At 40.0% G+C, this 22,868-nt stretch overlaps 1 protein-coding gene across 3 annotated transcripts; it reads left to right on the forward strand.

The window, feature by feature from the left end:
• The first annotated feature begins 49 nt into the window (after positions 1 to 49).
• Positions 50 to 22,595, forward strand: flvcr2b (FLVCR choline and putative heme transporter 2b). 3 transcript variants are annotated; one of them, XR_002056606.2, is made up of 11 exons: positions 50 to 1,175; positions 4,806 to 4,947; positions 10,473 to 10,613; positions 12,002 to 12,069; positions 12,584 to 12,687; positions 14,612 to 14,722; positions 16,194 to 16,299; positions 16,873 to 16,984; positions 18,173 to 18,228; positions 19,943 to 20,108; positions 22,014 to 22,374. XR_002056606.2 is itself a non-coding variant. In XM_005460276.4 (10 exons), exons 1-10 carry the CDS (start codon positions 3,368 to 3,370, stop codon positions 22,077 to 22,079), a joined length of 1,554 nt encoding a protein of 517 aa, XP_005460333.1. In that variant the 5' UTR covers positions 3,157 to 3,367; the 3' UTR covers positions 22,080 to 22,595. The 3 variants fall into 3 exon arrangements, 1 of the variants encoding a protein (XP_005460333.1); XR_002056605.2 differs by lacking the exon at positions 50 to 1,175 and adding an exon at positions 3,157 to 4,015; XM_005460276.4 differs by lacking the exons at positions 50 to 1,175; positions 19,943 to 20,108 and adding an exon at positions 3,157 to 4,015 and having other exon boundaries at positions 22,014 to 22,595.
• The last annotated feature ends 273 nt before the right edge of the window (positions 22,596 to 22,868 follow it).

Genomic DNA, 22,868 nt, shown 5'->3' on the forward strand with positions numbered 1-22,868 from the left:
ACAGCGTGTTCAGATACCACCCGAGAGAGAAGCGTTTTATCTAATAACTCCGCCCTTGTGCATGAGCTGACCGAGTCCGTTTCAAGATCCCAACGCGGTCTTTTAAGTCCGGGTGGAGGGTTACAGTAGCCGGCTCTCCGACACGTGGTACCGCTCGGGAAACTAAACTTCAGATAACTATTAATCTGCTATTAAATCATCTGCAGCTCAAAGTTTGTTAACTTTCTCAGGATCTGGGTGAAAGTTCGGCTACCAAAAATATCTTCAGTGCTGAGCGGGGAGGAAATGAACCGATAGATTTTGGAGACAGCCGCAAAAACATTGGAAGCTCGCCTCTTTTTCAAACTTTTTCTCTTTTTAAGCATATATATTTATGTAAAACAGAGTGGAGAGGGAGCTTCTGCTGCTGAATACAGATCGTGTTAGGTCTGACTGTCGTGTACGTTAGACTTTCCTAAGGCGCTGAATGTTCCTCAATGAAAAAAGGGCGAATTCAGGTTCTTTCACTTTTGTTAACAAAACCACAGCAGCTGAGTGCCCAGTTTATTCCCGATGAGTATTACTGAGGAGACCTAGAGGAACATGAGTGAGAAGCAAGCGCTAGAAGACACTAAACCAAACGAGGATCAGAGTGTGTGGAAGGCGGACTCTGACAACCATGTCAAGCTGGAGGGGGCGACGCCGCGAAGCCCAACGGCGACTCAAGTGAAGGGAACGGCAGCGAAGGGCTGCAAGCTACCCGTCTTTACCACCGACGATGGGTGATCGTCTTCCTGTTCAGCTTATATTCGCTGAGCAACTCTTACCAATGGATACAGTACGGCATTATCAGCAACATTTTCACCAAGTTCTACGGCGTCGAAGCTTTCACCATAGACTGGATGTCTATGATCTACATGCTCACATACATTCCCTTCATCTTCCCGGTGACCTGGCTGCTGGACAAAAAAGGGCTCCGGGTCATCGCCCTCATCGCCACGGCGCTCAACTGCGCGGGGACGTGGATCAAAGTGGCCAGCGTGAGACCCAACCTGTTCTCCGTGACATTCCTGGGACAGTTTTGCTGCTCTTTCGCGCAGGTCTTCATCCTCGGGATGCCATCTAGAATCGCGTCGGTGTGGTTTGGTTCAGAGGAAGTGTCCACTGCATGCTCCATCGGAGTCTTCGGGAATCAGGTATGGTGTTCGATGCAAAGGCCGTCCTATAGTTGGAAAGTAGGTCATATTAACGTTTAACCTACTTGAGCATATATGGACCCTATGTGTAGGTTAATAGCGCTAATAACTTGGACCCTGCCACATCTCCTAGCACGTTTGCGTAATTACGCACGTTTAAGTGACCACAGTGCATCACCAAGCAACAGTACTGGATGCTGGGGATGTGGGACAACAACAATGCACACAGCGTGGACTGACATGCAAGACAAAACAAAGAGCTACAAGAACAAAAACTACGTGTCCTAATTTATATGTAACTTTATAATGAGACAAAAAGTTTCCCAGACTCTTCCATCCACATTCAGGGGAGTAACCAGTCTATACAAAGTTATATTTGAACATAGTTTGCATTCAACTTCAAGGGACTGAGAAGTCACTAAAGTCCACATTTATAGAAAACATGTCAAACATGTCTTTTAAATAAGACCTGTGAAACAGAAAAGATTAAAAGACTAACTAATATATTGTAATCAGGACCCCCCCCCCAAACAACTATACATATATATATATATATATATATATATATATATATATATATATATATATATGCTTGGGTCTTTATGTGTCTATGAGCAAAGGAAATTCAAATTTCTTCAGATTTATTCCATCAGTGCAACACTGCAAAGGTAATACGTGACCCAGCTATTCCACAGGTTGCAGTCCTGGAAGAACAGGCAGCTTCTGAAAAGAAACTGGGAAAATGGCATGACTTAGAGGAGAAATAAATTACAAGCCTGCTTGAATCTGTTATTACCCTCACACAGCAGTGCATTATGTAATAGATAAACCTAGGGCAAAAGTCTGGTCAGAAAGTACTGTACTCAGTGGCATGCACGCATGCATAGATAGATAGCACTGCATTGGACTAAAAATGAGCTAAAAATGCATTAGTGTCGAAAACAAATTCAGAGGTGTAGAAGCATTCACGAGAAGACTGTTTTGAATGTGAATGTACGCATGAAACATTAAGTGTTGAGCACTTCATGTAAGAAAGAGTAAACCAACTATATATTTTTTTCCACTTTATTTTTATGTTTTCTGCTTTTTTATAAAAAATATACCCCCTCATAAAAGAGTTCATGAGCTGCCGATGTACCGCTATAAATTAGGAGCAACAGGGCAGTTGAAAATCATGTGAGTTGTCAAATCAGCACAAAGGAGTGCAAAGATCAGCAGAGTGCCTTTGGTCGCACGAAGCACTGGAGTATCAGACTTAACACTAAAAGTTTTTGAACAAGCAACGCTTGAGTCACCTTAACATCAACTCCAAGCAAATGTCACTGAAATGTCATCATTTATTACTGGGAAACAGTTGGATACAGTCTGAATAACTAAGAACAAACCGTTGATCATAATCTGGGCATCTGCAAACACCTCCCAAATAAACTCATTTTACTTTTTGGTCTCTTTTATAAAAAACAAACATATCAGATGCTTAAAAACCCGATTAGACCACTGTCTAACTCTGCAATACTTTTAATTGGATTCATTCTAAACTGCCTGGATATCAGTGCTTTTCATCCTATCACAGTAGTATAATCATAAGATGTCACACGGTAAATGGTTTCTTACATAAGGTTACACATTTAGTGCCTGCAAGGCTGGACGAGCAGTTTGTTCCTCCAAGTCTGTTTTGCAGTATAAATTTTAAACAGCTTGCATGCAAAAAAACTGAAAGATTGGAGAATTCTTGGTATTGTCCCCAACAGAAAACAGATACTTCAGAGTGAACAATAACTAAGACTTTGAAATATTAACCGAAAAACTCAAATGGGTGAACTTTAACAAGAAAAATGGTTAAAGTTCAACAGAGGAACATGTTTTTCTCAGTTATCTGTTGTAAGTATTATTTTTCTTGGTAGGAGTAGTTTAGGTGTAAGTGGAAGATATTAACATCCTATATTAACATCACATGACAGGACTGGGTGTAATAAATGTGTGGACATGGGGTAAAGCAGCTCAGTGTCATCACATGCGAAGGGACCTGGGACACCAGTAAGGCAACACTAACTCCAGCTGCTCTCGCTCTCTGGCATCTCTCTCCTGCAGGCAGTTTGAACAGAGGACAGCAAGCTGTTAGGACACAAGCTCTTGAATCTTAAGACCTCCGGTCTCGAACATTTCGGGGGGCCCGTTTCAGGACAGTTGAAATGCCGCAAAACAATACTTTGAAAGGGGACCATGCAAATTTTGAGCTCAGTGGTGAAGAATGGCCGTGTTCCAAGGCTGCAAAGAATCTTGCTCCAGGCTTTTCATCACTGCAATGGAGTCCAGAGCCTTTAGGCAGAGCGGTCTCCACAGGGTCCCGCTTAGACATGGAGACTTTGGGTGACCAGTCGGATTTGGCCCCAAAGGTTGAGACCAAGCTTTATCACCGTCGCTGGTTCATGCTGTTTCTCTTCAGTTCTGTCTCAGCAAGCAATGCCTTCATGTGGCTACAGTATGGCATTATAAGCAACATATTCATGCGTTTCTACAACATTGATGCTCTGGCTATTGACTGGTTGGCCATGATTTACCTGCTCACTTACGTTCCACTTATTCTGCCCATCCTCTGGTTCTTGGACAACAGGGGCATCCGGGATGTTGTCCTCGTCGGGTCAGCCTTTAACTGCATTGGCGCTTGGATAAAAATCGGTAGTGCCAGTCCAGATACTTTCCCAGTGACCTTTTTTGGCCAGTTTGTGTGCTCAGTAGCCACAGTGTTTATCCTCGGTATTCCTTCATACCTTGCCTCAGTGTGGTTTGGAGAGAAAGAAGTTTCCACCGCTTGCTCCATAGGAGTTCTGGGAAACCAGGTTTGTGTGAACTGTGTCAGTATTTAGCATCTCTTTTTTTCTGCCACAGGAGGGTCTGTATGGTGAGGTCAGAGCTGTCTGACGGTTGCCTGTAAACTACGCAGGGCAGACTGGATGTCAGGGTCACATACTGCTAATCGCTGCACCAATTCACTTTTAAAGGTCGTCCCAATCTTCAAGTTGTGTGCTTTAAATCTGATTTTAAACTAAGTTATAACGTAATTAGTTAAATAAATTTCTAGGCTCAAATGTCTTCTTCAGATTTATTGGAGCTTTTATATCAAGATCATAAGTGATGTCATCCAGCTCTGTGTACTGAGTACTTCTACAATTACTTCAGTCTACTTTCGCTTCTCGAGAAGGTGACTGAAACTCTTTCGCCTTCGGTCTAAAAAGAAACAGCGAGGCCTCATCTTATTTTCCTAAATCATACAAAAAGAAAACCCAAGAAGACACAAATAGAAAACATCTGAGTAGGAGGTCTGAGGTCATTTGCAGGGTCAGGTCATCGGGTTCAGTCAATGAGGTTATACCATATGTGACAATTTGCAAACTCAGCATAAAAGCAACACCTCCCTGGAATAGAGGAGCCTGTTCCAAATAGAATCATTCAAGGCAAATAACAAGTATTAAAACTTCTTAATACACACTGTGTAAAGTTACAAGGCATGTACAAGACATAGAAATAGTGGGCTAAAAAAGTTAAGATTTTCAGTTTTTTAATTTAGTGAAAACTGTTTGTGGCACTTGTTTTCTTCAAATTCTGTTAAATTCTTCCATCCTCCTACAGCTGGGTATTGCCATCGGGTTCCTTGTGCCGCCTATCCTGGTGCCTAATGTGGACGACATGGATGAGCTGGCTCACCACATCCGAATCATGTTCTACATAACGGCAGGAGTGGCTACTGTACTCTTCGTCCTTGTTGTCTTCGGTAAGGTAATCACGAAAAAATAACTAAAATCACAAAGATGGTACTTTCTTATTTAGTTCCGGTGGTTTCTAGCTACACAGACGGCTTGGGTTTTATGCGTACTCTCTTGGTGTCTTCACAGCAAAACCAAAGTATTGGGTATATTATGTTGGTTGCACTGAAACCCTTAATATTCATCTTCCGATGGGGGTCAGGTTTTTTGATACAATGCATTTTCAAAGAAAAGAGTTGAAGCCTGTGGTTCATTATTATTTCAAACACGATTTCTAGCTGCTTTTTGCAGCACGAAAGAAACTCTACACAACCTCCACTGTAGCAAAAACTGTGTCCTCAACGCCTCTGCATATAAAATGAAACTTTCCGCATGGCTAAACATCATGAAGCACAGAAGCGTTTTTTTCCCGTCAAGTTTTCGAATTTACATAAAATTGCATGAAACTGATGTTACTGTACCGTGTAACCGAGGATTTTTTGTGAATGGTTAAAGAGTGACATTTGGTGGTGCTTTCGCTCCAGTCTGCTATAAAAGGCTCGGGCATTTTGACATGTATTGTATGAGGTTTTTTCTACCTCAGGCCCATGGGAATTTCTTATTCAGTGGACTGACCTCATGAAGGTTTTAATTTACACCAAACTTACACTCTTGACAAGAAGCACCATTCAGTGGACCAAAAACAAGTGCTGACATGGATGTACGTACAACACAAAACCTTAGTTAAAAGGGGACTTTGATAAAAAAAAGATATTATTGTAGCACAAGTAAGGTCATCAGAAGTGTACTGAAATCCATCGTAAGTCATTCGAGCTATGGCCATGAGAAAAAGAGAACTCAGCACTTTGTGGCAGAAGGAAGTGACATGACAAACAGCATGTGAGTGATGAGGAAAAAATGCTTTGCTGTGTCTTTATATATGATTCCCCTTCAAATGTGGCATTTGTTGTGAAACCCAGAATCATGTGCTGTGCCATTTATGGATAAGATAAAATAACAGTACGAGTGTTTAATCAAAATGCAATAAATATGTTTTACTTTTAAAAACACTGACTTGCTATAAGGAGCATGTCCCATGAATATGCTGCTTTCCTGCAGCGGGGTAGGGAGGGGCGGGGGGCAACGATGGAGGCTGGCGTCCCTCATAAGCATTCTGCATTCCTAAACACAAAAGGATGCTTGTGAAGGAATTTCCTAGTAGTACCATGCACAGCATTTAGACTGACTATACAGTCAGTGTTAGTGCTTTGGCTATAGTCTGTTGAAGCACTATGAAATGCAAACCTCAGCTTATTCAGTGCTTATGTGACTGTTTGGTCAGTCACATGGTGTTTGCGTTCATAAGTACGGTTCATAATTGACTCTTGCTGCTTCAAATTTGCCTGTGACCCACTAAACAGTTATATATGATTCCTAGAGTAAGGTAAGAGGACTCACAATGCCTCTGTGTGTTTATGGTAAATACGATACTGGAGATAGATAGTTTAGGTTAATCACTGGGTGAGTGTGTAGCTGCAAGATGGCTGCAAGTTGAATAAATTCCCCTACCCACACTTTTGTTAATTTATACATTATTATTTGCCCAAATAATGTCATATGACATTTGAGAGGGGTTTTTTTGTGTTTAATGTGCTTGAACTGGCTCAGTTGAGGTCAATAATTGCAGTTTTATTTTTTTTAACATTTTCTTACAGGTACTTGTGTTTGGTTGTTTTCTTGCTTCAGCTACATACAGACACAAGTGACACTGATCATCTCATCTTCTCAAAGTGTATTCTCAAAATATCCAACCATTATTAGTGTAGCTTATTAAGTTTTCCAGTCACATGACTGCAAACTATGTGACTTGTGCAACAGTGTAGGGTCAAGTGAATTAGGCACCAGTCACACAGGCCTAGGAACTGGCCTGCGATCACCTGACAAACTCTGATTGCTAGGGAGAAATATGTATTTCCTGACTGGCTGGTGAAAACCTCCTTGCAATTGCTTTGGTCACTAGCAAAATGCTTCAGTGGGCCGTAGATTGCATGAAACACATCAACTTGTCTGTAAACACTCTCCAGCTACTCTTCAAGGAAAGAAAACTGTGAAAGGTGCAACACAAATTGGAAAGAGAGACTGCTTCCCTTCAAAGGACAAGTTACTCCTTTTAAAACATAAAGCCCAGAAGCACAACTTCTGCTTATAAAGAAAAGGTGTCCTATTTCTTGTTTGTGTTGCACTTTGTAAAATAGTGCTACTGCTTAACTAGTAGTTAATGTGTGTTTTCAGATAAGTTGACATCTTCCATGCAACTAACGGCACCCAAATCACTCCCAAAGGGGATTTGTTGCAGCACTGTCTTTGTGATCGATTTCATCCACCGTGAACCAGCAACCTTAAGGAACCAGTCACCAACAACATGCACTTTATTCTTTGTGACCAGTGGTTGTATCACATTCAATATGGCACACAGCCCTCAACCAATGTGGGCACGTTGTCGCACAATAAAGCTTTATATAAAGCTATTTATGCTCTCTTATTCACAAGGAGTCACTATAGTATCGCCACAGTGACACAATCCCAAAGCAATTTGTGTCTTCTCCCAGGAACAAACCTAAACATTGTAAACCACTACACAATGGGCAATATAGCTTTTTTCCTCATGACCAGTGGTTAAATCATGTTCAATATGAAGACAACTGTCAAGTAATATCTGTATGATAACACACAATAAATCTCTTATATAAAAAAAATATAAAATAGCTAGTTTACGAGCTAGCATTTACATTTTTTTTAAAGAGAGCTATTGTGAAAAACTTTATATTTGCAGCCTTTTTATTTTGGCATTATTACTGTGACATTGTAGTTTTGTTTTTGGTTCTGAAGATGAATATGACCATATTTGGATAAGAGGACGTGCTTATTTTTTAGCTAGCACTAGCTAGCTTGCAAGCTTGGTTCATAAGGTGTTGATGAAAAAACAAATTTGCCGCCTATAAGTCAAATTTTCTGGTTAGTGGCTCGAAATTTCAACTTACTGTCTACCTATTGTCACGGGTTCAAAATATTGGGGATGGATACAGGAGGAAAACCAAAATAACAACACTTGTCCGGCCGGGTCAAGTCAAACGATGATTTTAATGAACACGTGTGGGAGATGAACACTGCACGCAGACAGCATCGATCTCTCTCCAAAAACCACACAACAATAGTTTTTATGAAAATCAGGGTATGGGAATCATGCGTAAAGTAGGTACAATACAATCAATGTTGACAACTTTTAACACATTAAAAGAACATCTTCTTCTTCCCGAGGCCAGATCCTTCCCAGTAATCTTCTAACTCTGCTTATCCCCTGGAACAAACAGTCTCTCCTGCAAGCATAATCAAACAGCTACAAGGCCTTGCAAACTATTATTTAAATATTTGAACTCTCCCCTACACATGAGTTTAACTACTGCTTGTGTGTGTGCGTGTGTGCCTCGACCTCAGCCGTCACTCCGTCTATAAGGACAGAGGCCAACTCAGCATGTGTGCAATAACCTAACTGAAACCATACATGTAATATGTTGAATAAATGTTCTAATCAAATGCCACTACTCAAAGCTTAATAAAAAGAATATAAATGAATAAAGGATAATGATGAATAACATGATATATGTGTTTTGTAAGCATGTGCGGCCTTCTACGCTCTACGTCACTTCACTCAATAGATCAGCCAGACATCCCGCTGACTGTAGCTTTTAACCCTTACTGACGTGAGCACAACTCCATAATAAGCACCAAGCGGCAATATGTATAAAGATGATCATGGTTACACCTGCAATGAAAGATTATATGATTATTACTCACTATCTAGAAATTTTGACTCAATAACTCAAAGTTACATATCTCAAAAATTTCCACTTGCGTACCTTGAAATTTAAACGTACTTAGAAATAACCTTTTCCAGTGGCAGAAGTAAGCTAACGTAAGCTACCTTTAAAAGTTATTATGGTATTTAATTGGGATCCTACGTTTGGCTATCAAAAAAAACAGACTTAAAACAAATATTCTACCCAGAAAAACTCAACTAAGCTCCATGCAGTGCCTTTTAGTTCAAAGTCCTAGACAGCTTGGCAGACATGTTGGCTCAAATCCAGACTTATCTACTTGAATGTGGAAAGTGCCATAATTCTAATATCAGTGGGCACCAAAAAACTGCATACTTTTAATAACTGTTAATATTTAATAAAAGTTTGGCAACTTTACACCCAAATGGGGTCCTTTTTTTCCTGCTACAAGTTACCCATTACCCACACTTTCACAACATTATAACTTGTGAAGTGCTTGTGATTTGGCACTTCTGTACTGGCCCAATTTTTGAGTCACAAAGGTTGCTATGTAATTTCAACACATATAACTCATCCCAGGGTGGCAGAGGAGATTTTTTTTTTTTTCATTAAATATATTTTTAGAGGCCTGAAGTGGCAACACTGTGCAAAGCTATAAAAAAAGGAAAATGTTTTATTGTAGGGCCTTGATTTTTGGATCCGCTTACAATTTAGTGAGCAAGGGATGTGACTTATGCTGTTCCTGGTTACTCTAGTGTGAAAATTGACACCAGGTGGCTGCAGTAGTTTAATGACACATATATACTAGCTCACCCTCATGCATACATGCAAGATGCCATGTGTGAGGGTTGTCCTGCTGGCAGGACCATCTGTAGTCCTGCAAAAGGGCTGTGAGTCAGCAGGGCAGACAAAGTCCCAGGATTGAGAGATTTGCATAAACTGTGAGGTGAGAGAAGATGCTTAGCTTCTGCCTTTCCTTAAAACAATCGTATAAGTTAAACTTGGAGACCGTCTGCTTTGACATATGACTACTTACTGTTTACTGAAAAAGGAGAATCACCATGATGATGAAATCCAAGCCATATAGGAAATTTTACCTGTGATCAGTCTGAGAACTCCAAAGGTTATTTGAATAGAAATATGCATTCTTCCATTTGCAGTGATGACTACGCATACACCAGTTGAGATCATGGTATAATTTCAGTTTCATCACCACCATTGGCAGATAGATCAACTGTGTAGAGATTAGGACACTTTTGGAGGATTAGTGAAAACAGCTTACTGTACACAGACCCTCATGTGAGATTTGCCAGAAGGAAAAAATGTGTCCCTGGTTCAGTTACAAGAAAAACAGACATCTGTTTATCCCTACAAGGCCGGGGACACATAGCTCCACCCAGATGTCTTCAACACCAGATATTAGCTGATTTTCACTGGAGCAAATGAGAGTATAGTGGGTTACATAGAGGCGTTAGAACCTGTCCAGTCTTGCCTGAATGTGTCACTGGCTCTTTCCAGGAAGAAGCCTGTGGCCCAGGGAGGAAATATAACCCTGAACTTATTTCTAGCACTTTAGCATTGATTGATCCTTTAAATATAACAGGTGGACGTATCCATCAATAAAGTTGCTTCTTATTGCTTTCCAGTTTTCTTTGTAAGTGTGCAGACTGCTGCTGTTTACTGTGTTTCACACTGTTTTCGATCTTTCCACATGTCAGTTTTCCAGGAGCGTCCTAAAATTCCTCCGACTCAGGCCCAGGCCACAGCTCGTAGCATTCCACCAGAGCAGTACTCCTACATAGCCTCCATCCGAAGCCTGCTGCGGAACAAGCCCTTCATGCTCCTCGTCATCACCTATGGTTTGTCATTACTGTTCTCTAAACGTTTGTTAAATTATGTTATAATTAACTTTTTAGAACGGGCTAAAAGACATTAAACAGTGTGTTGCATGATTCAGAATTAGAAATTCATGAAAATATGTGATTTTTTTTAGAAGACAGATTTTTACTAAAGTAGTATAAATTCCCATAACCATGGTTAAACACGCCATCCCAAGTGAAAATGATGTTAGCCTTTCATCACGTCAGCCAGTGATTCCACCACAGATATCTTGTAGAATCACACCTGAAAATTCCCTTCGTAGTGCAATGGTGTTTATCTTATCGTCAGATTACGTAGTCCTCAGTCATCAGCTATTACAGTATTCCTTGAGAAGATAAATTGGATTTACCTTAAGAGGTCCAAAGTTCATTTATAACCTGACAACGTTTAACACGTGTGTTTGGTCAGTGTGACCCTAAGATCCCAAAGAGCAAAGATTTGATGAAGTGGAAGGAGTCTGAGATAGGAATTAGTTTCTTTTTGGGAGCTCTTGGTTACTTGAGCAAAAAAAAGGAATGATAAAGTGTCTTTTTGAAGAGATAAAGAAAAAAAATATCATCTAGGTTTTATGTTGCTGGAAATTGAATGTAGTTGCATTTTGACACACAGTTTAACCAGTAACTCAGTCATCTTGAGATTGGATAAACTGGGAGGGATATGTTTCATCATTTTATACTAGTAACAAAAATAATACAAAAATCCAAAAATAATTGTCACATTAATTAAGTACAAAAATTATCCTAAGGTGCATACTTTGTTGGGGTTTTTTGTCATGTGACTAATATTTGTGCTAAAATGTTTCTGACTCTCTGTTTGGCAAGTCAGCCTTCGACCTGCGCTGCACAGTTCACTAGTATCTCAGATTTACCTGATTATCACACCTGTTCCTGTCACTTTAACTGAGCTGTAGCTGTAGTGCAGGGGTGGGGAACTCCAGGCCTCGAGGGCCGGTGTCCTGCAGGTTTTAGATATCACCCTGGGTCAACATACCTGAATCAAATGATTAGTTCATTACCAGGCCTGTGGAGATCTTCAAGACATGTTGAGGAGGTAATTTAGCCATTTAAATGAGCTGTGTTGAATCAAGGACATACCTAAAACCTGCAGGACACACCGGCCCTTAAGGCCTGGAGTTCCCTCACGCCTGCTGTAATGTTTTATTTTTTAGGTGGGGACACATTCACTACACATTTATCTTCGTTTTAGAAACTACTCTGATGAGGTTCATTAGAAACAACTATTTAACTTTTTCATCATTCAGTGATGTTAGTTTCATTCTTCCTGAAAAGTGGGAAGGTGAAAGATATTTCGTTCCTGTGTTTTTTCAGATTTCAAATTTTATTTGATCTTATTCCGTATTTTGCAGGTCTGAACGTTGGTTGTTTTTATGCTGTCGGGACCCTGCTGAACCGCATGATCATCGTGCACTACCCCGTATGTCCGTTTCCTCTGCACTCATCTCAAATCATTTCTATTGCCTGTAACTCTAGTGACACTTCAACAGATGAATAGTTAGACTTAAATAGTCAAGTATAAGGTTTAATATTTTAAACTAATGTAACTGTTCAATAAACAACACTGTAATAACAGATTTATCACAGCTAAACCACGTTTGGAAGTTTGTTCGCTTACAAGCTCAAACCAATGCTATATTTAAGGCATGGGTGCCATTTCTGTTAAATCATTTTATAAGTTAAACAACAGGAAAAGGGAACGATCTTCTCTGTTTGCATTACTAAAAAGGTGTGTGCAACCACCTTGTGTGCATCTCTAGTTAATGCTTGTAGATATACAGTCTTTGGGCACTGCTCATTAATCCAACTATCTAATCAGCCAATTACATAGCAGAAAGTTTTTTCTCTCTCTGAAACTCTACAGCCTCTGCGTGGAACCCAAGGTCATGAGATAACCAGCTCCTCTCATTTCTCATCGTTCTCGGCTTTTTTAGGGAGAAGAAGTGAACGCCGGGAGGATTGGCCTCACCATCGTCATCGCGGGGATGGTCGGCTCCCTCATCTGCGGCGTTTGGTTGGACAGAACGAAAACGTACAAGTAAGGCGAACATCGAAAAGGGAAAGTACATTAGCAGCAGTTCTTCCACAGGGGGTGTTGTGTTTTGGGAAAAAGAAGACAAAAGGACGCGCAGAGCAGGAGATAAAAATCAAACGTTATTTGTAATGAAACTGAGAAAAAAAAAACAAAGCGATGGGCTGATTATCTAAAAGCTTACCACTTTTTCCGTGCCACCAGTAAGCAGCCAAATGAGCGCTGTTTTTTTGGGCCTTTTTCACCTTTTTTGACAGACATGGTGAAGAAAGCAGAGAGAGAGAGATGGGGGAAGACATGTGGCAAAGGGCTGCAGGTCAGATTTGAACCTGGGCTGGCCGCTCGCAGTCGTATGGAACGTGGTCGCCCGCTCAATGCACTAAGCTAAATCGGCACCTGATTGTTTATTGTCTTCTCCCTTCTGAACTTGGCGTCCTGCAGATCTTGTTTAGAGTTTGTGTTGGGTCTCTATATCTGTTTATTCAGGTGCAGCATCCTGCTACGGCAGCGACCTCTGAACTCTTCCCCATGTGCTCTCAGGCTGTGTGGTGACAGCAGTGTTCACCCAGTCCACTCCCTTCTGTTGTAGCTAAAACAGCTTTGCATTGCAAATGAGGGGGAAAGCAATAATGCTTGGCTTTATTCTTCTAATTCCCCACATTGTAATTATATTATTACATTGTAATATTTATGAATGGTATTCATTCATAAATTTATGGCAGTTTGTATTTTAATATTATTACCAGTTCTGCAGGACTGCATTTTTCATGCTTTAGTATTTATTTGTTATGAAGCTTTGGATGTATAAAATAAGGTTTCTTTGAAACTGTGTGTTTAGGGGAAGCAAACAGAGGTGGTGTTTACCTTCAGTGTTTGTCGCCCATTGTATTTAACTGTGAGATGTGGGCTCACACGAGGTGTGGAATCCACTTCCTTCCTCTCAAGACATTTACAAAGGCCTTATTTTGTGTGACAAACAGTAAAGCAAACAGAAAAGGGTACCTGCTATTGAAAAGATTACTCCACAGCACACCTAGTGGCAAAATATTGACATTGACGCTCATGCAGGCAGCAAGCCTTTGCTGTCAGTGGACACACAAAAAAAACATTGATAACGGCCGTTCAGCCTTAATACAGGTTGTCTGAGGTAGAGTTGAGCTACACCCTTGCACCTCCTCTTTTCTCAGGCACTAAAAATGTTATCCCTCGACATTTCCCAGTTAGAGTTTGCTCCGTTTTTCTTTGTTTGTTTGATTTATGTCAGGGTTCTGATTAATAAATGTGGCATACATGAAACAGGACAGGAAGCAGTCTTACCCACACGTACATGATTTTGGAGACAGATTAAATGAAATGCAGGGAAAAAGTATACCCTTGAGCTACAGACATAAGCTGAGGGATTTCCCTCCTGGAAAAGCAAGTTAGCCAGCCCACATGAAGCCAAAAGCCAGAAATGACTTGTGGTTAGCTGTGTAGGGTAGGTAGGAGCATGCGTTTTGTCTAGTGGGTGGAGCACAGAGGAAAAAGTGAAGGAGAGAGAGGGCTGGTTTCGAACCCTCCAGCTGACTGGGGCCTCTCTGTGTGGTGTTTTTTTTCTTTGCATGTTCTGTGCGCAAAGGTTTCCTCCCACAGTCCAAAGACATGCATGTTCGGTTAATTGGTGATTGTACACTGGTTGCCTGTCTCTTATGTAATAGGCTGGCGCCTCTCGTCAGAAGACAACTAGGATACACTCTAGCCCCCATTCCCCCACCCCCCAGAGACCCGAAATCCTCTAAATTTCTGGCAAATACTTGCTGCAGCTTTACGTTTTGTTTCTTTTACTTGCAAAACTGCCGCACTACCTACTGTTACATATGTGTGTGCAATCATAATGATCGCTGCTGTGCTCACAGTGACATGTATTACTCATGCTCCTTTTTTTCCCCAGGCAGACGACCTTTGCAGTCTACCTCTTGTCTCTGGTGGGGATGATAGTTTATGCTGCTACACTCAGCCTGGGACACCTCTGGGTGGTTTTCATCACCGCTGGAGTACTTGGGTATTCTTTTATTGTTTCTTCTAACATTTTTACACAAGTAATGTTATTAAAGGACTTTATTTCTACTCCTTTACTACTTTGATTCTACTTCAGATTACCTTTATTTCTGTGAATCGAGAGCGAACAAACACCCCTCATGAATATAAAAATTTTGATAGATACTGTGGATCTGTTCAAAAAAATCACCCAAAATAACAAAATATGGAATGTATCCGTAGTAGGCAAGTGAGTGGGCTATTGTATTTGTACATTTTAAAAGTATGTATAAAAGTATGTGTGCACACTTTTGATTCAGCTGTTGAAACATGCAAAAATCTTCTGTCATGTCCTAAATTCTGCTGCTGGTCATTTCCCTCGGCCCGGTACCTCTGTTGACATTTGCAATAATAATTTACAGCCCTGGTTGTTTCAGCTTCTACAAACATGTAGACCCTACAAAGTTTAGATAAAGGCCTGCATTTGCACCTAAACTCAAGAGAAAAGGAAAAATGTCGTTATGTAAATACATAAATATGTGCATATATGTGCATTAATTTAACGTAACTGAAATGCGTTTTATCAAGAAAACCCCCTCGGAGTGATGTTTTCCTGGAAGCCCATGCTACAGAGCAAAACAAAGCAAAACAAAAAATAGATACAGCGAGAGCATGTCATATAGTAATAATGGTGCAGGATTATTTTAGATCACAAAAATAAAAATACATAACCTCTATGCACTGGGAAGACCAAACCATTTAAATGTTTATGGGGGAAATCATCTACTAGGTTTCCTCTGGGTTGCCTCTCTCTTCTTGGAATTAAAAAACAAGCTTATTCATCCAGTTTAACCTTTATGTGGCTGTTTTGAAATGATTACACCCTCAGCAGCGCACAGTGATCTTCCAGATCGGACTTCCTTTCCTCTGGAAGTGCATCTGCATAATGCATGGCAGACATAACTTTAGCCTTGTTTTTTTAACAGCATTTTTTAAAGAAATGTGTTTGACATTAAAGGCCATCGTGTCTGCTGCTTTGTGGACTCCATATCAAAGGATTTTTATTGGCAGAAGAGAAGAAATGTGTCTGTCTACTGACTCAGACTGATGTGTTTTGCTATTGCAGCCATGTCAGAAGCTTTTGAGTTGAGTTTCACTTGCTGTCACTTTAGTGGAAGAACAACACTCTGCTGTTGAATGAGAAAAAGAATCTGATGTCACTGGACTGCTTTGAAAAACCTGCTGTTCCTGTATAAATTTTCCAGTGTCATTAACTTGAGACAACATGAGTGTTGAATTCCTGGAAGAACAATCAAATGTTGTAGGTACAAAGTGTCCATGCACTTGTCAGCTAACATGATAAGGGGCATTTTATTGAACAGAGCCAATGTCCTGTTTGTGCATTTACACGTATAAAACTGTATCAAAAAGGGAGCAGGAATTAAATAAACTCACAAATTCTTTTTTTATGCCTATTGTGGATCCTTTGTGTCCAGGTTCTTCATGACGGGCTACCTGCCACTGGGCTTTGAATTTGCAGTCGAACTGACCTACCCGGAGTCAGAGGGAACGTCTTCTGGCCTCCTCAACTGCTCAGCACAGGTACAGATCAATGACCGGCACAGCTGTTTTCAGTGTAATAGCAAAAAAGAAGGAAAAAACCAGTGAAATGATGGATGTAAGCTGTGTTCCCTCCATGGAAAAAGTGAGTCATTCACCCTGTTGCTCTGGAGAAATTGACTCACTATACTGTAAATGCAGGTTTTCATGGGAATTTTGGATATAAACAATAAAATGGGATTTTGTTGACGGCTGGCATTGCTTTGGAATAACGTGCTTTTGTGGGGGGTTTTGGCATTATGAGGCAATTTTGACTTCCTTGTTTATATTTTTTTTTTTATTGTTTTGTTTATGCATTTGTAATGCCTGTTCATAAGCAGGCAAGACACATTCTCTCAACATCACGGCAACTGTGCGTGATATATTTGCAAAAACTCAGTGTGTAGTTGAGCTTCCTTCATCTGGTGCATAAACATATTCGCCAGCTGCAGAAGATCCAAGACGCATGAAAATGAAAACCGAGTTCAAGGATGGGGTTTGGTCAGCATCCTTCCCGGGTGCGTGCAAGCGCTAGCTTTAATCCTAACTACCCATGTTCTGCATCCATACACACAGGTGTTCGGAATTATATTCACCATTTGCCAAGGGAAGATCATTGACGATTACGGCACGCTGGCAGGAAACATCTTCTTGTGCGTCTTTCTTCTGATAGGCACAATAATGACAGGTGAGACATCTGTGACTGTGAAAAATACACAGTTTTGAGTCATAATAGAGTACTGATTTAATGTCACACATACAGAAATGCATAAGAATTGTCTTTGCTGTCACTTTATCCTGTTACGAGTTTACTAATATTCCTGCGTAAGAATGCCACGTTCCTAGAAAGCAGGACTTAGTTATGGTGTAATTTGGGGGAATACTTGAGAACATAATGCTATTTTTTATTGCAATGGACACATAACAGACAAATTTGTCACCTCTTTACAAGAAGGCTGTCTGCAGCTCAGATAAAACAAAGTCTGCGGCTTGAGGTGGCGTTCTGCGTCATTCTTCATCATCGCTAGGAAGAGATTTTCTTTGAAATTAGAGAACAACAAAGCTGTATACAACTAAATTGTTCAGAGGGAGGAGTGGTGAATATTTTCTTGAGCCCTGGAACCCTTTAGTAAAGAAAGTGCATAGCTCTACAGACATGCACTCAGCAGGGGTGTGTTTTCAGGTAATAAAGGTGATTTCATAACCACTTAGGAGATTTTTCATGACCCATCAATGGGTTTAGCAGCAATGTTTAACTTTTTAAAAATGCCTTAACCTTTAATGACACTACTCTGTTCATAAAGGTCAGCAGACTGACTCACTAACTGCTTTTTGTTCATATGAGTAAACTTGTTGTTGTGGTCATGAAGTTTTAAAAGAAAAACAAAACTTTTGTTAAAAAAAAATCCGCCCTGCTCTCCGATTGGTGATATACTTTTATATGAAGTTGTCAAAGTACATAAAGGCACCATTAGAAGGCAAGGCTGCGATTGTTTTTGTAAAATATTCTCCTTCTTCCGTGAAAATTGAAGTTAATTATTAAATTACAATCATGCTGTTTTTTTTTAAATAATTGCTCTTGACCTGAGTTTCTCATCGGGCTTTGTTGTTTTTAGATTTGCATTGGTGGCCACACACTCATTGAAAATAGTTAACAAAGTGTCTTATAAATGAATGCCACTTTTAAGACTTGAACGTGTCTGTGCACAGGAGCCACCTACTGGATAGTCACTGTTATTACTTCATTTCAATAAACTGTTTAACCTGTGTGAAATAATACAATCTGGTTTTATTTGTGTTCATCTCTGTGTTTGCAGTGGAGGATCCATGAGCTAATGCAGACTTAACCCTCTCTCTGTCTTTCTTTTTTTTACAGCTTTAATCAAGTCTGATCTCAGGAGGCAAAATGCTAACCTGCAGGCCAAAGCAGCCGTAAGTTTTGAAGCAAGCCAAGGGTGTAGCGCTTTGTTTGTTTGTTTGTTGGGGATATGAAACAAACGCTGTGGTACTATGAAGTCAAATAGGCCTTTTTCATGGAAGACATTTTGACATATCAGTGTAGCAGAAGCATTTTGTTCTTCTTCCTTTGGCTGCTCCTTTCAGATGTCGCCACAGGGGATCATCTGCATCCATCTCTCCCTTTCACTTACATCCTCTGCTTATCATTCATGAATCGTCTCTGTGGTCTTTCTCTTTTCCTCCTGCCTGGCAGCTCCATATTCAACATCTTTTGTCCACTCCTCTGCTCATGTCCAAACCATGTCAGCATCTCTAACTTTGCCTCCAAACCGCTCCGCCTGAGCTGTCCCTCTGCCTCCGATGTACTCATTCTTTCTTGCTTCTACTGACTTTCATTCATCTTTTCTCCAGAGCATATCGCCGCCTCTCCACATTCTTTTCCACCCGCTCTCCACTCTCACTACAGATCAGAACATCATCATCCACAGAGATTCCTGCCTGACTAATCTGTCAACCTCTCCATCACCACTCCAAAAACGAATGGGCTCAAAATCAATCATTGATGTAATACCACCCCCTCCTTTAATCCATCTGTCACTCCTACCGCACATCCTGCCACTGTCTAGCTGTCCTCATACATATCCTGCACCACCTTTGCATGCCACTCCTGACTTCCTCACGCACCACCACAGTTCCTCTCTTGGCATTCTCTCATGTATTTTCTCTAGATCCACAAAAACACAGTGCAACTCCTTCTGATCTTCTCTATACTTCAACATCGGCTCCGCACATCCCCCTTGTTGCTGAAAAGCAGTACCATGTACTGCAACAGATGACATAAATAAAATATTTTAATAGAGTGTCAAAATGTCTACTGTGAAAATGATCCATGTGTTAGGTGTTTGTCTGTCGTGAGCGATAAGTCACCCGTGCATCCCGGGCTCCACAGAGGAGGACTGTTTTTTGCCTTTGTCTTCTGTGATCCTGCATGTCTGCATCAGTTTAGCTAAAAGATGCTGTTGAATATTTACTGACTCTGTTGGCACTCTGCACACTTAAATATTCTTATGTAAACTTTTATGGAACTTGTCAACCGTTATGACTTTATGGTTGCGATTTTCCTCTGTTCTTAAGTCATTCTGTCACCATACATTTCTTTCTCCTTCCGGGCGGGTCTCCAAGATCTGTGGTGAAGTTGCTGATAAGTAAGAATTTTTAGCTCGAGATTTTTATACTTGGACTCTACTAAGGCTTCTTCTGATTGGCTGCCCCTCACAAATGGAGGATTTAAATAGTCATCTCAAACAGACACCTGCTATGTTATTATTAATATGAACACAGAGCCAAGCTTTGTGAAACTGAGCTCTTAGAACACAGTGAAGCCTGTGCTTTTCGTGTGCATACTCTGGCCTCACTATTTGAAACTGATTAGCACGAGCAACCACTAAACATATATATATGTGTGTAAATATATATATATATATATATATATATATATATATATATATATATATATATATATATATATATATATATGACCGTATTTAAGTGACTTTGATTCAACAGTTCAGCATTGAAATGAAAAAAAGCTGTGTGACAGATCAGATTCTGGTGAACTTCACTCCAGACTGGAGCCCCACTCCTCTATAAACACTGAATGAGAAGTGATCAAAAGCATTTGTTTTAGGCGGAGAGGCACAAGTCAGGACAAGACTACGGAGCCACATCGCTAATCTCCGAGCAGCAGACTTCTTCTCAAGCCTGATCAATAAAACTTTTCTGCTTCCACAAAAAAGAAATAAAAAAAAATAAAAAAAATCTCAAATCTTAGCTCATCATAAAGGTGCACAAAGGTAGGAGCACAAAGCAATCACCACACACTGCCACTGATCAAGAGCACCTGCTGTACACCCTTTTCACTGTTACACCTGTTTTACTGACGCTGTGTTTCTGAGGATCGTGCAAAAAAAATCATAATTACACAATCATGAAAATCATGTGATTTTTGATTCTTCCCCATGAAGCCCTGCTACTGATTTTCTCAGTAGCAGTTCTACTAAAATCAGCTAAAGTCACTTAAGGCCAATTACATCAGCTGGGGGTAATCATTAACCCCTGCATGAACCTGTTGATTCCAAAAAACTTCCTCACATTGGATTACAGCTACTTCTAATTATCCTATTTTTGAACAGCTGACTGGCTTAAACTTTCCTCATAAATGCGAATGGCACATCCATATAGAAATAAAACAGCGCGGCTTATCATAGTAGGAAATCAAGAACAGGATCATGCAGCTCATCATGCCGTATGATTCACTTTAGCGTTCTTGTGTTTTAGGAGGCCGGTGTGTGAAGTTGTTGCCCGCGGCATGGCTTTGATTGGATTTGAATTACACGTAGTGTTTGTGATTTTTCAGATGAAGTCAGCGCAGTACTGCTAATTTTCCTGTTCTTGCCTGTTGTTGCCTTTGCTTGCTTCCAGCGCTGTCCTATATCCTACTAATACCACCAGAAATTTCATCCAGTTAAAAGTATGGCGCTCAACATGAATGGAATAAACCCCTTGCTAGTTGGATCTTTACTTGATCCCCTTTTTCACTCCATCTTTGCTTTAGTTATTTAAAATCATGAACATGTGATTTTTTGGTTAATGATTATGTGAAAAGAAATTAAAAATGGCATTATAGCAATAATCGACATTAAATTGATCACAGTCTTTAACAATAAGAAAATGTGGCTTACTACTATCTTCCATCTTCATAATTGATCTTCTGCCTTTCTTTAAGAGAAAATCAAGCCTATGAAGTTTTTTTGTATGATTCAACAGTTGCATCGTTTTTTCCTCCCAGCACGCTGTGATTGTGAAGAAAAACATTCAGACATTGATTTTTGCTGTCGCATGTAAAGTTTACGCTGGATTGAGGCGCACTTTCTGCTGCTGTTTGTGCAGTGCCGTGAGGATTTTCTTTCCCTTTTTTGCCCTGCAGACACATAATTTTATCTTTAAGTTTTCTTGATCTTCGAGAGTATTTCTTGATCTCCACAGCTCGTTTTTTACTGTCGGTTTCCAGTGAAATTTAAAGTGCTCTCATTTATGCTAATAGCGTTCAGTCAGCTTCATCTTTGACTCGAGTGTCACAAAGGTTTTGAAGAGTCAGATGGTTTACAGCTCTTGAACCTATCTTATCTGTTAATTAAGGTTGTAAGCAGGTTCATTTTACAAGTAGGAATGTGATAAAACCTTTGCACTTGGCCCAATCATTGATTTTTTTCTAGAGTACGTATAAGGGTAAACAAAAAAGAAAATTAACACTTGAAGCATCTCATTTTTGCCTTTCTGTCCTTGTCGTGTTAATACACGACAAAGGACAGAAAGGCGAAACACTTATATTTATTTATATTCACTGACATTTTTGCAGTGCTTAGACATGCTCTAACACGTAGCACAATTCTTTTCTTTCACATTTAACAAATTCAGCTATATATAGGCTAATTTATCTGGGTTGGGGTGTTTCTTTACATAGTATGTATGAATATGTGCTTAGCTATCATTATGTTTAGCTGAGCTTCAAGACACTACCGTGACCTGGATGACTGAGAACGTACACAGACGTGTCAGGCCGATGTTTGTCATGACTCCAGAGACTCTTTTGGTGGAAGCTAGCCCAGACAGACTAAAGTCTACAGAGACAAAGGGTGTTTTTTGTGATGAATGCATAAAAAACCCCACCGATCTGACCCATCTCTTTTGATTTCCAGGATCCTTCCGACTGGCACAATGGAAGCCTGAATGCACCTTCTGTTATCATTGAAGCCAAGCTTTAGACACAAACACACTAACAAGCCTCAAAAATGACCGTGATCTCATCCCTGTTATAGTGCAAAGGAAGCCTTTAGATCAACTTGACGGCTAAGAAGAGCTCGTTTGATTTGTATGATTACATGAATGAAAATAATGTCACTAATCAGAAATATTTTTGTAATATTTAAATATAAATGTTATGAGTGAATCTGCGAGACAAATCTGAGAAACCTGTGTGCCTCAACAGTTTTATTGGTATAGTGCACTGCTGATTATGTATACAATGAAAAATCTTTTTTTTTTTCACTGTATGCAATATGTAAATACAGTGTAGGATTTCTAGAAATTTTAGGGAGAGATTTTTTTATGAAATTAGGGAACTATTTATTTAGAATTCAGGGAAAGATTTAGAAAGGTTCTCTAATCCATAGCTTCTACTGTGAGGGAAGAACAAGAAAAATATGATGAATTAAGGTTGTGTTGTATTTTTGTAACAATCTTGTTTTACTTTAACATGAAATAAAAGCATTGCATAAAAATTTTGATTCATTTGGTTTTTTCCCCATGCTTGTTGCATGCAGAAACACAGTGTGCTCACTGTTTAAGGATTACTCAAACACAAATGCACCACACCCATCACAGGCCTGAGAGTAGAGACATGCAGTATTGTTACTGTTACACAGTTTTAGGGTTTAAATCATTTTTAAATGGAGGCATCTGACTAGACCCAAATTCGTTCTGCAGTTTCACAAAGATCTCATCAAAATACAGCCGGAGCCAGAAGTAAAGTACTCGTCTAAATGACAAGAATG

Source organism: Oreochromis niloticus, linkage group LG15, assembly GCF_001858045.2.
Source record: "Oreochromis niloticus isolate F11D_XX linkage group LG15, O_niloticus_UMD_NMBU, whole genome shotgun sequence".
Lineage (NCBI taxonomy): Eukaryota > Metazoa > Chordata > Actinopteri > Cichliformes > Cichlidae > Oreochromis > Oreochromis niloticus.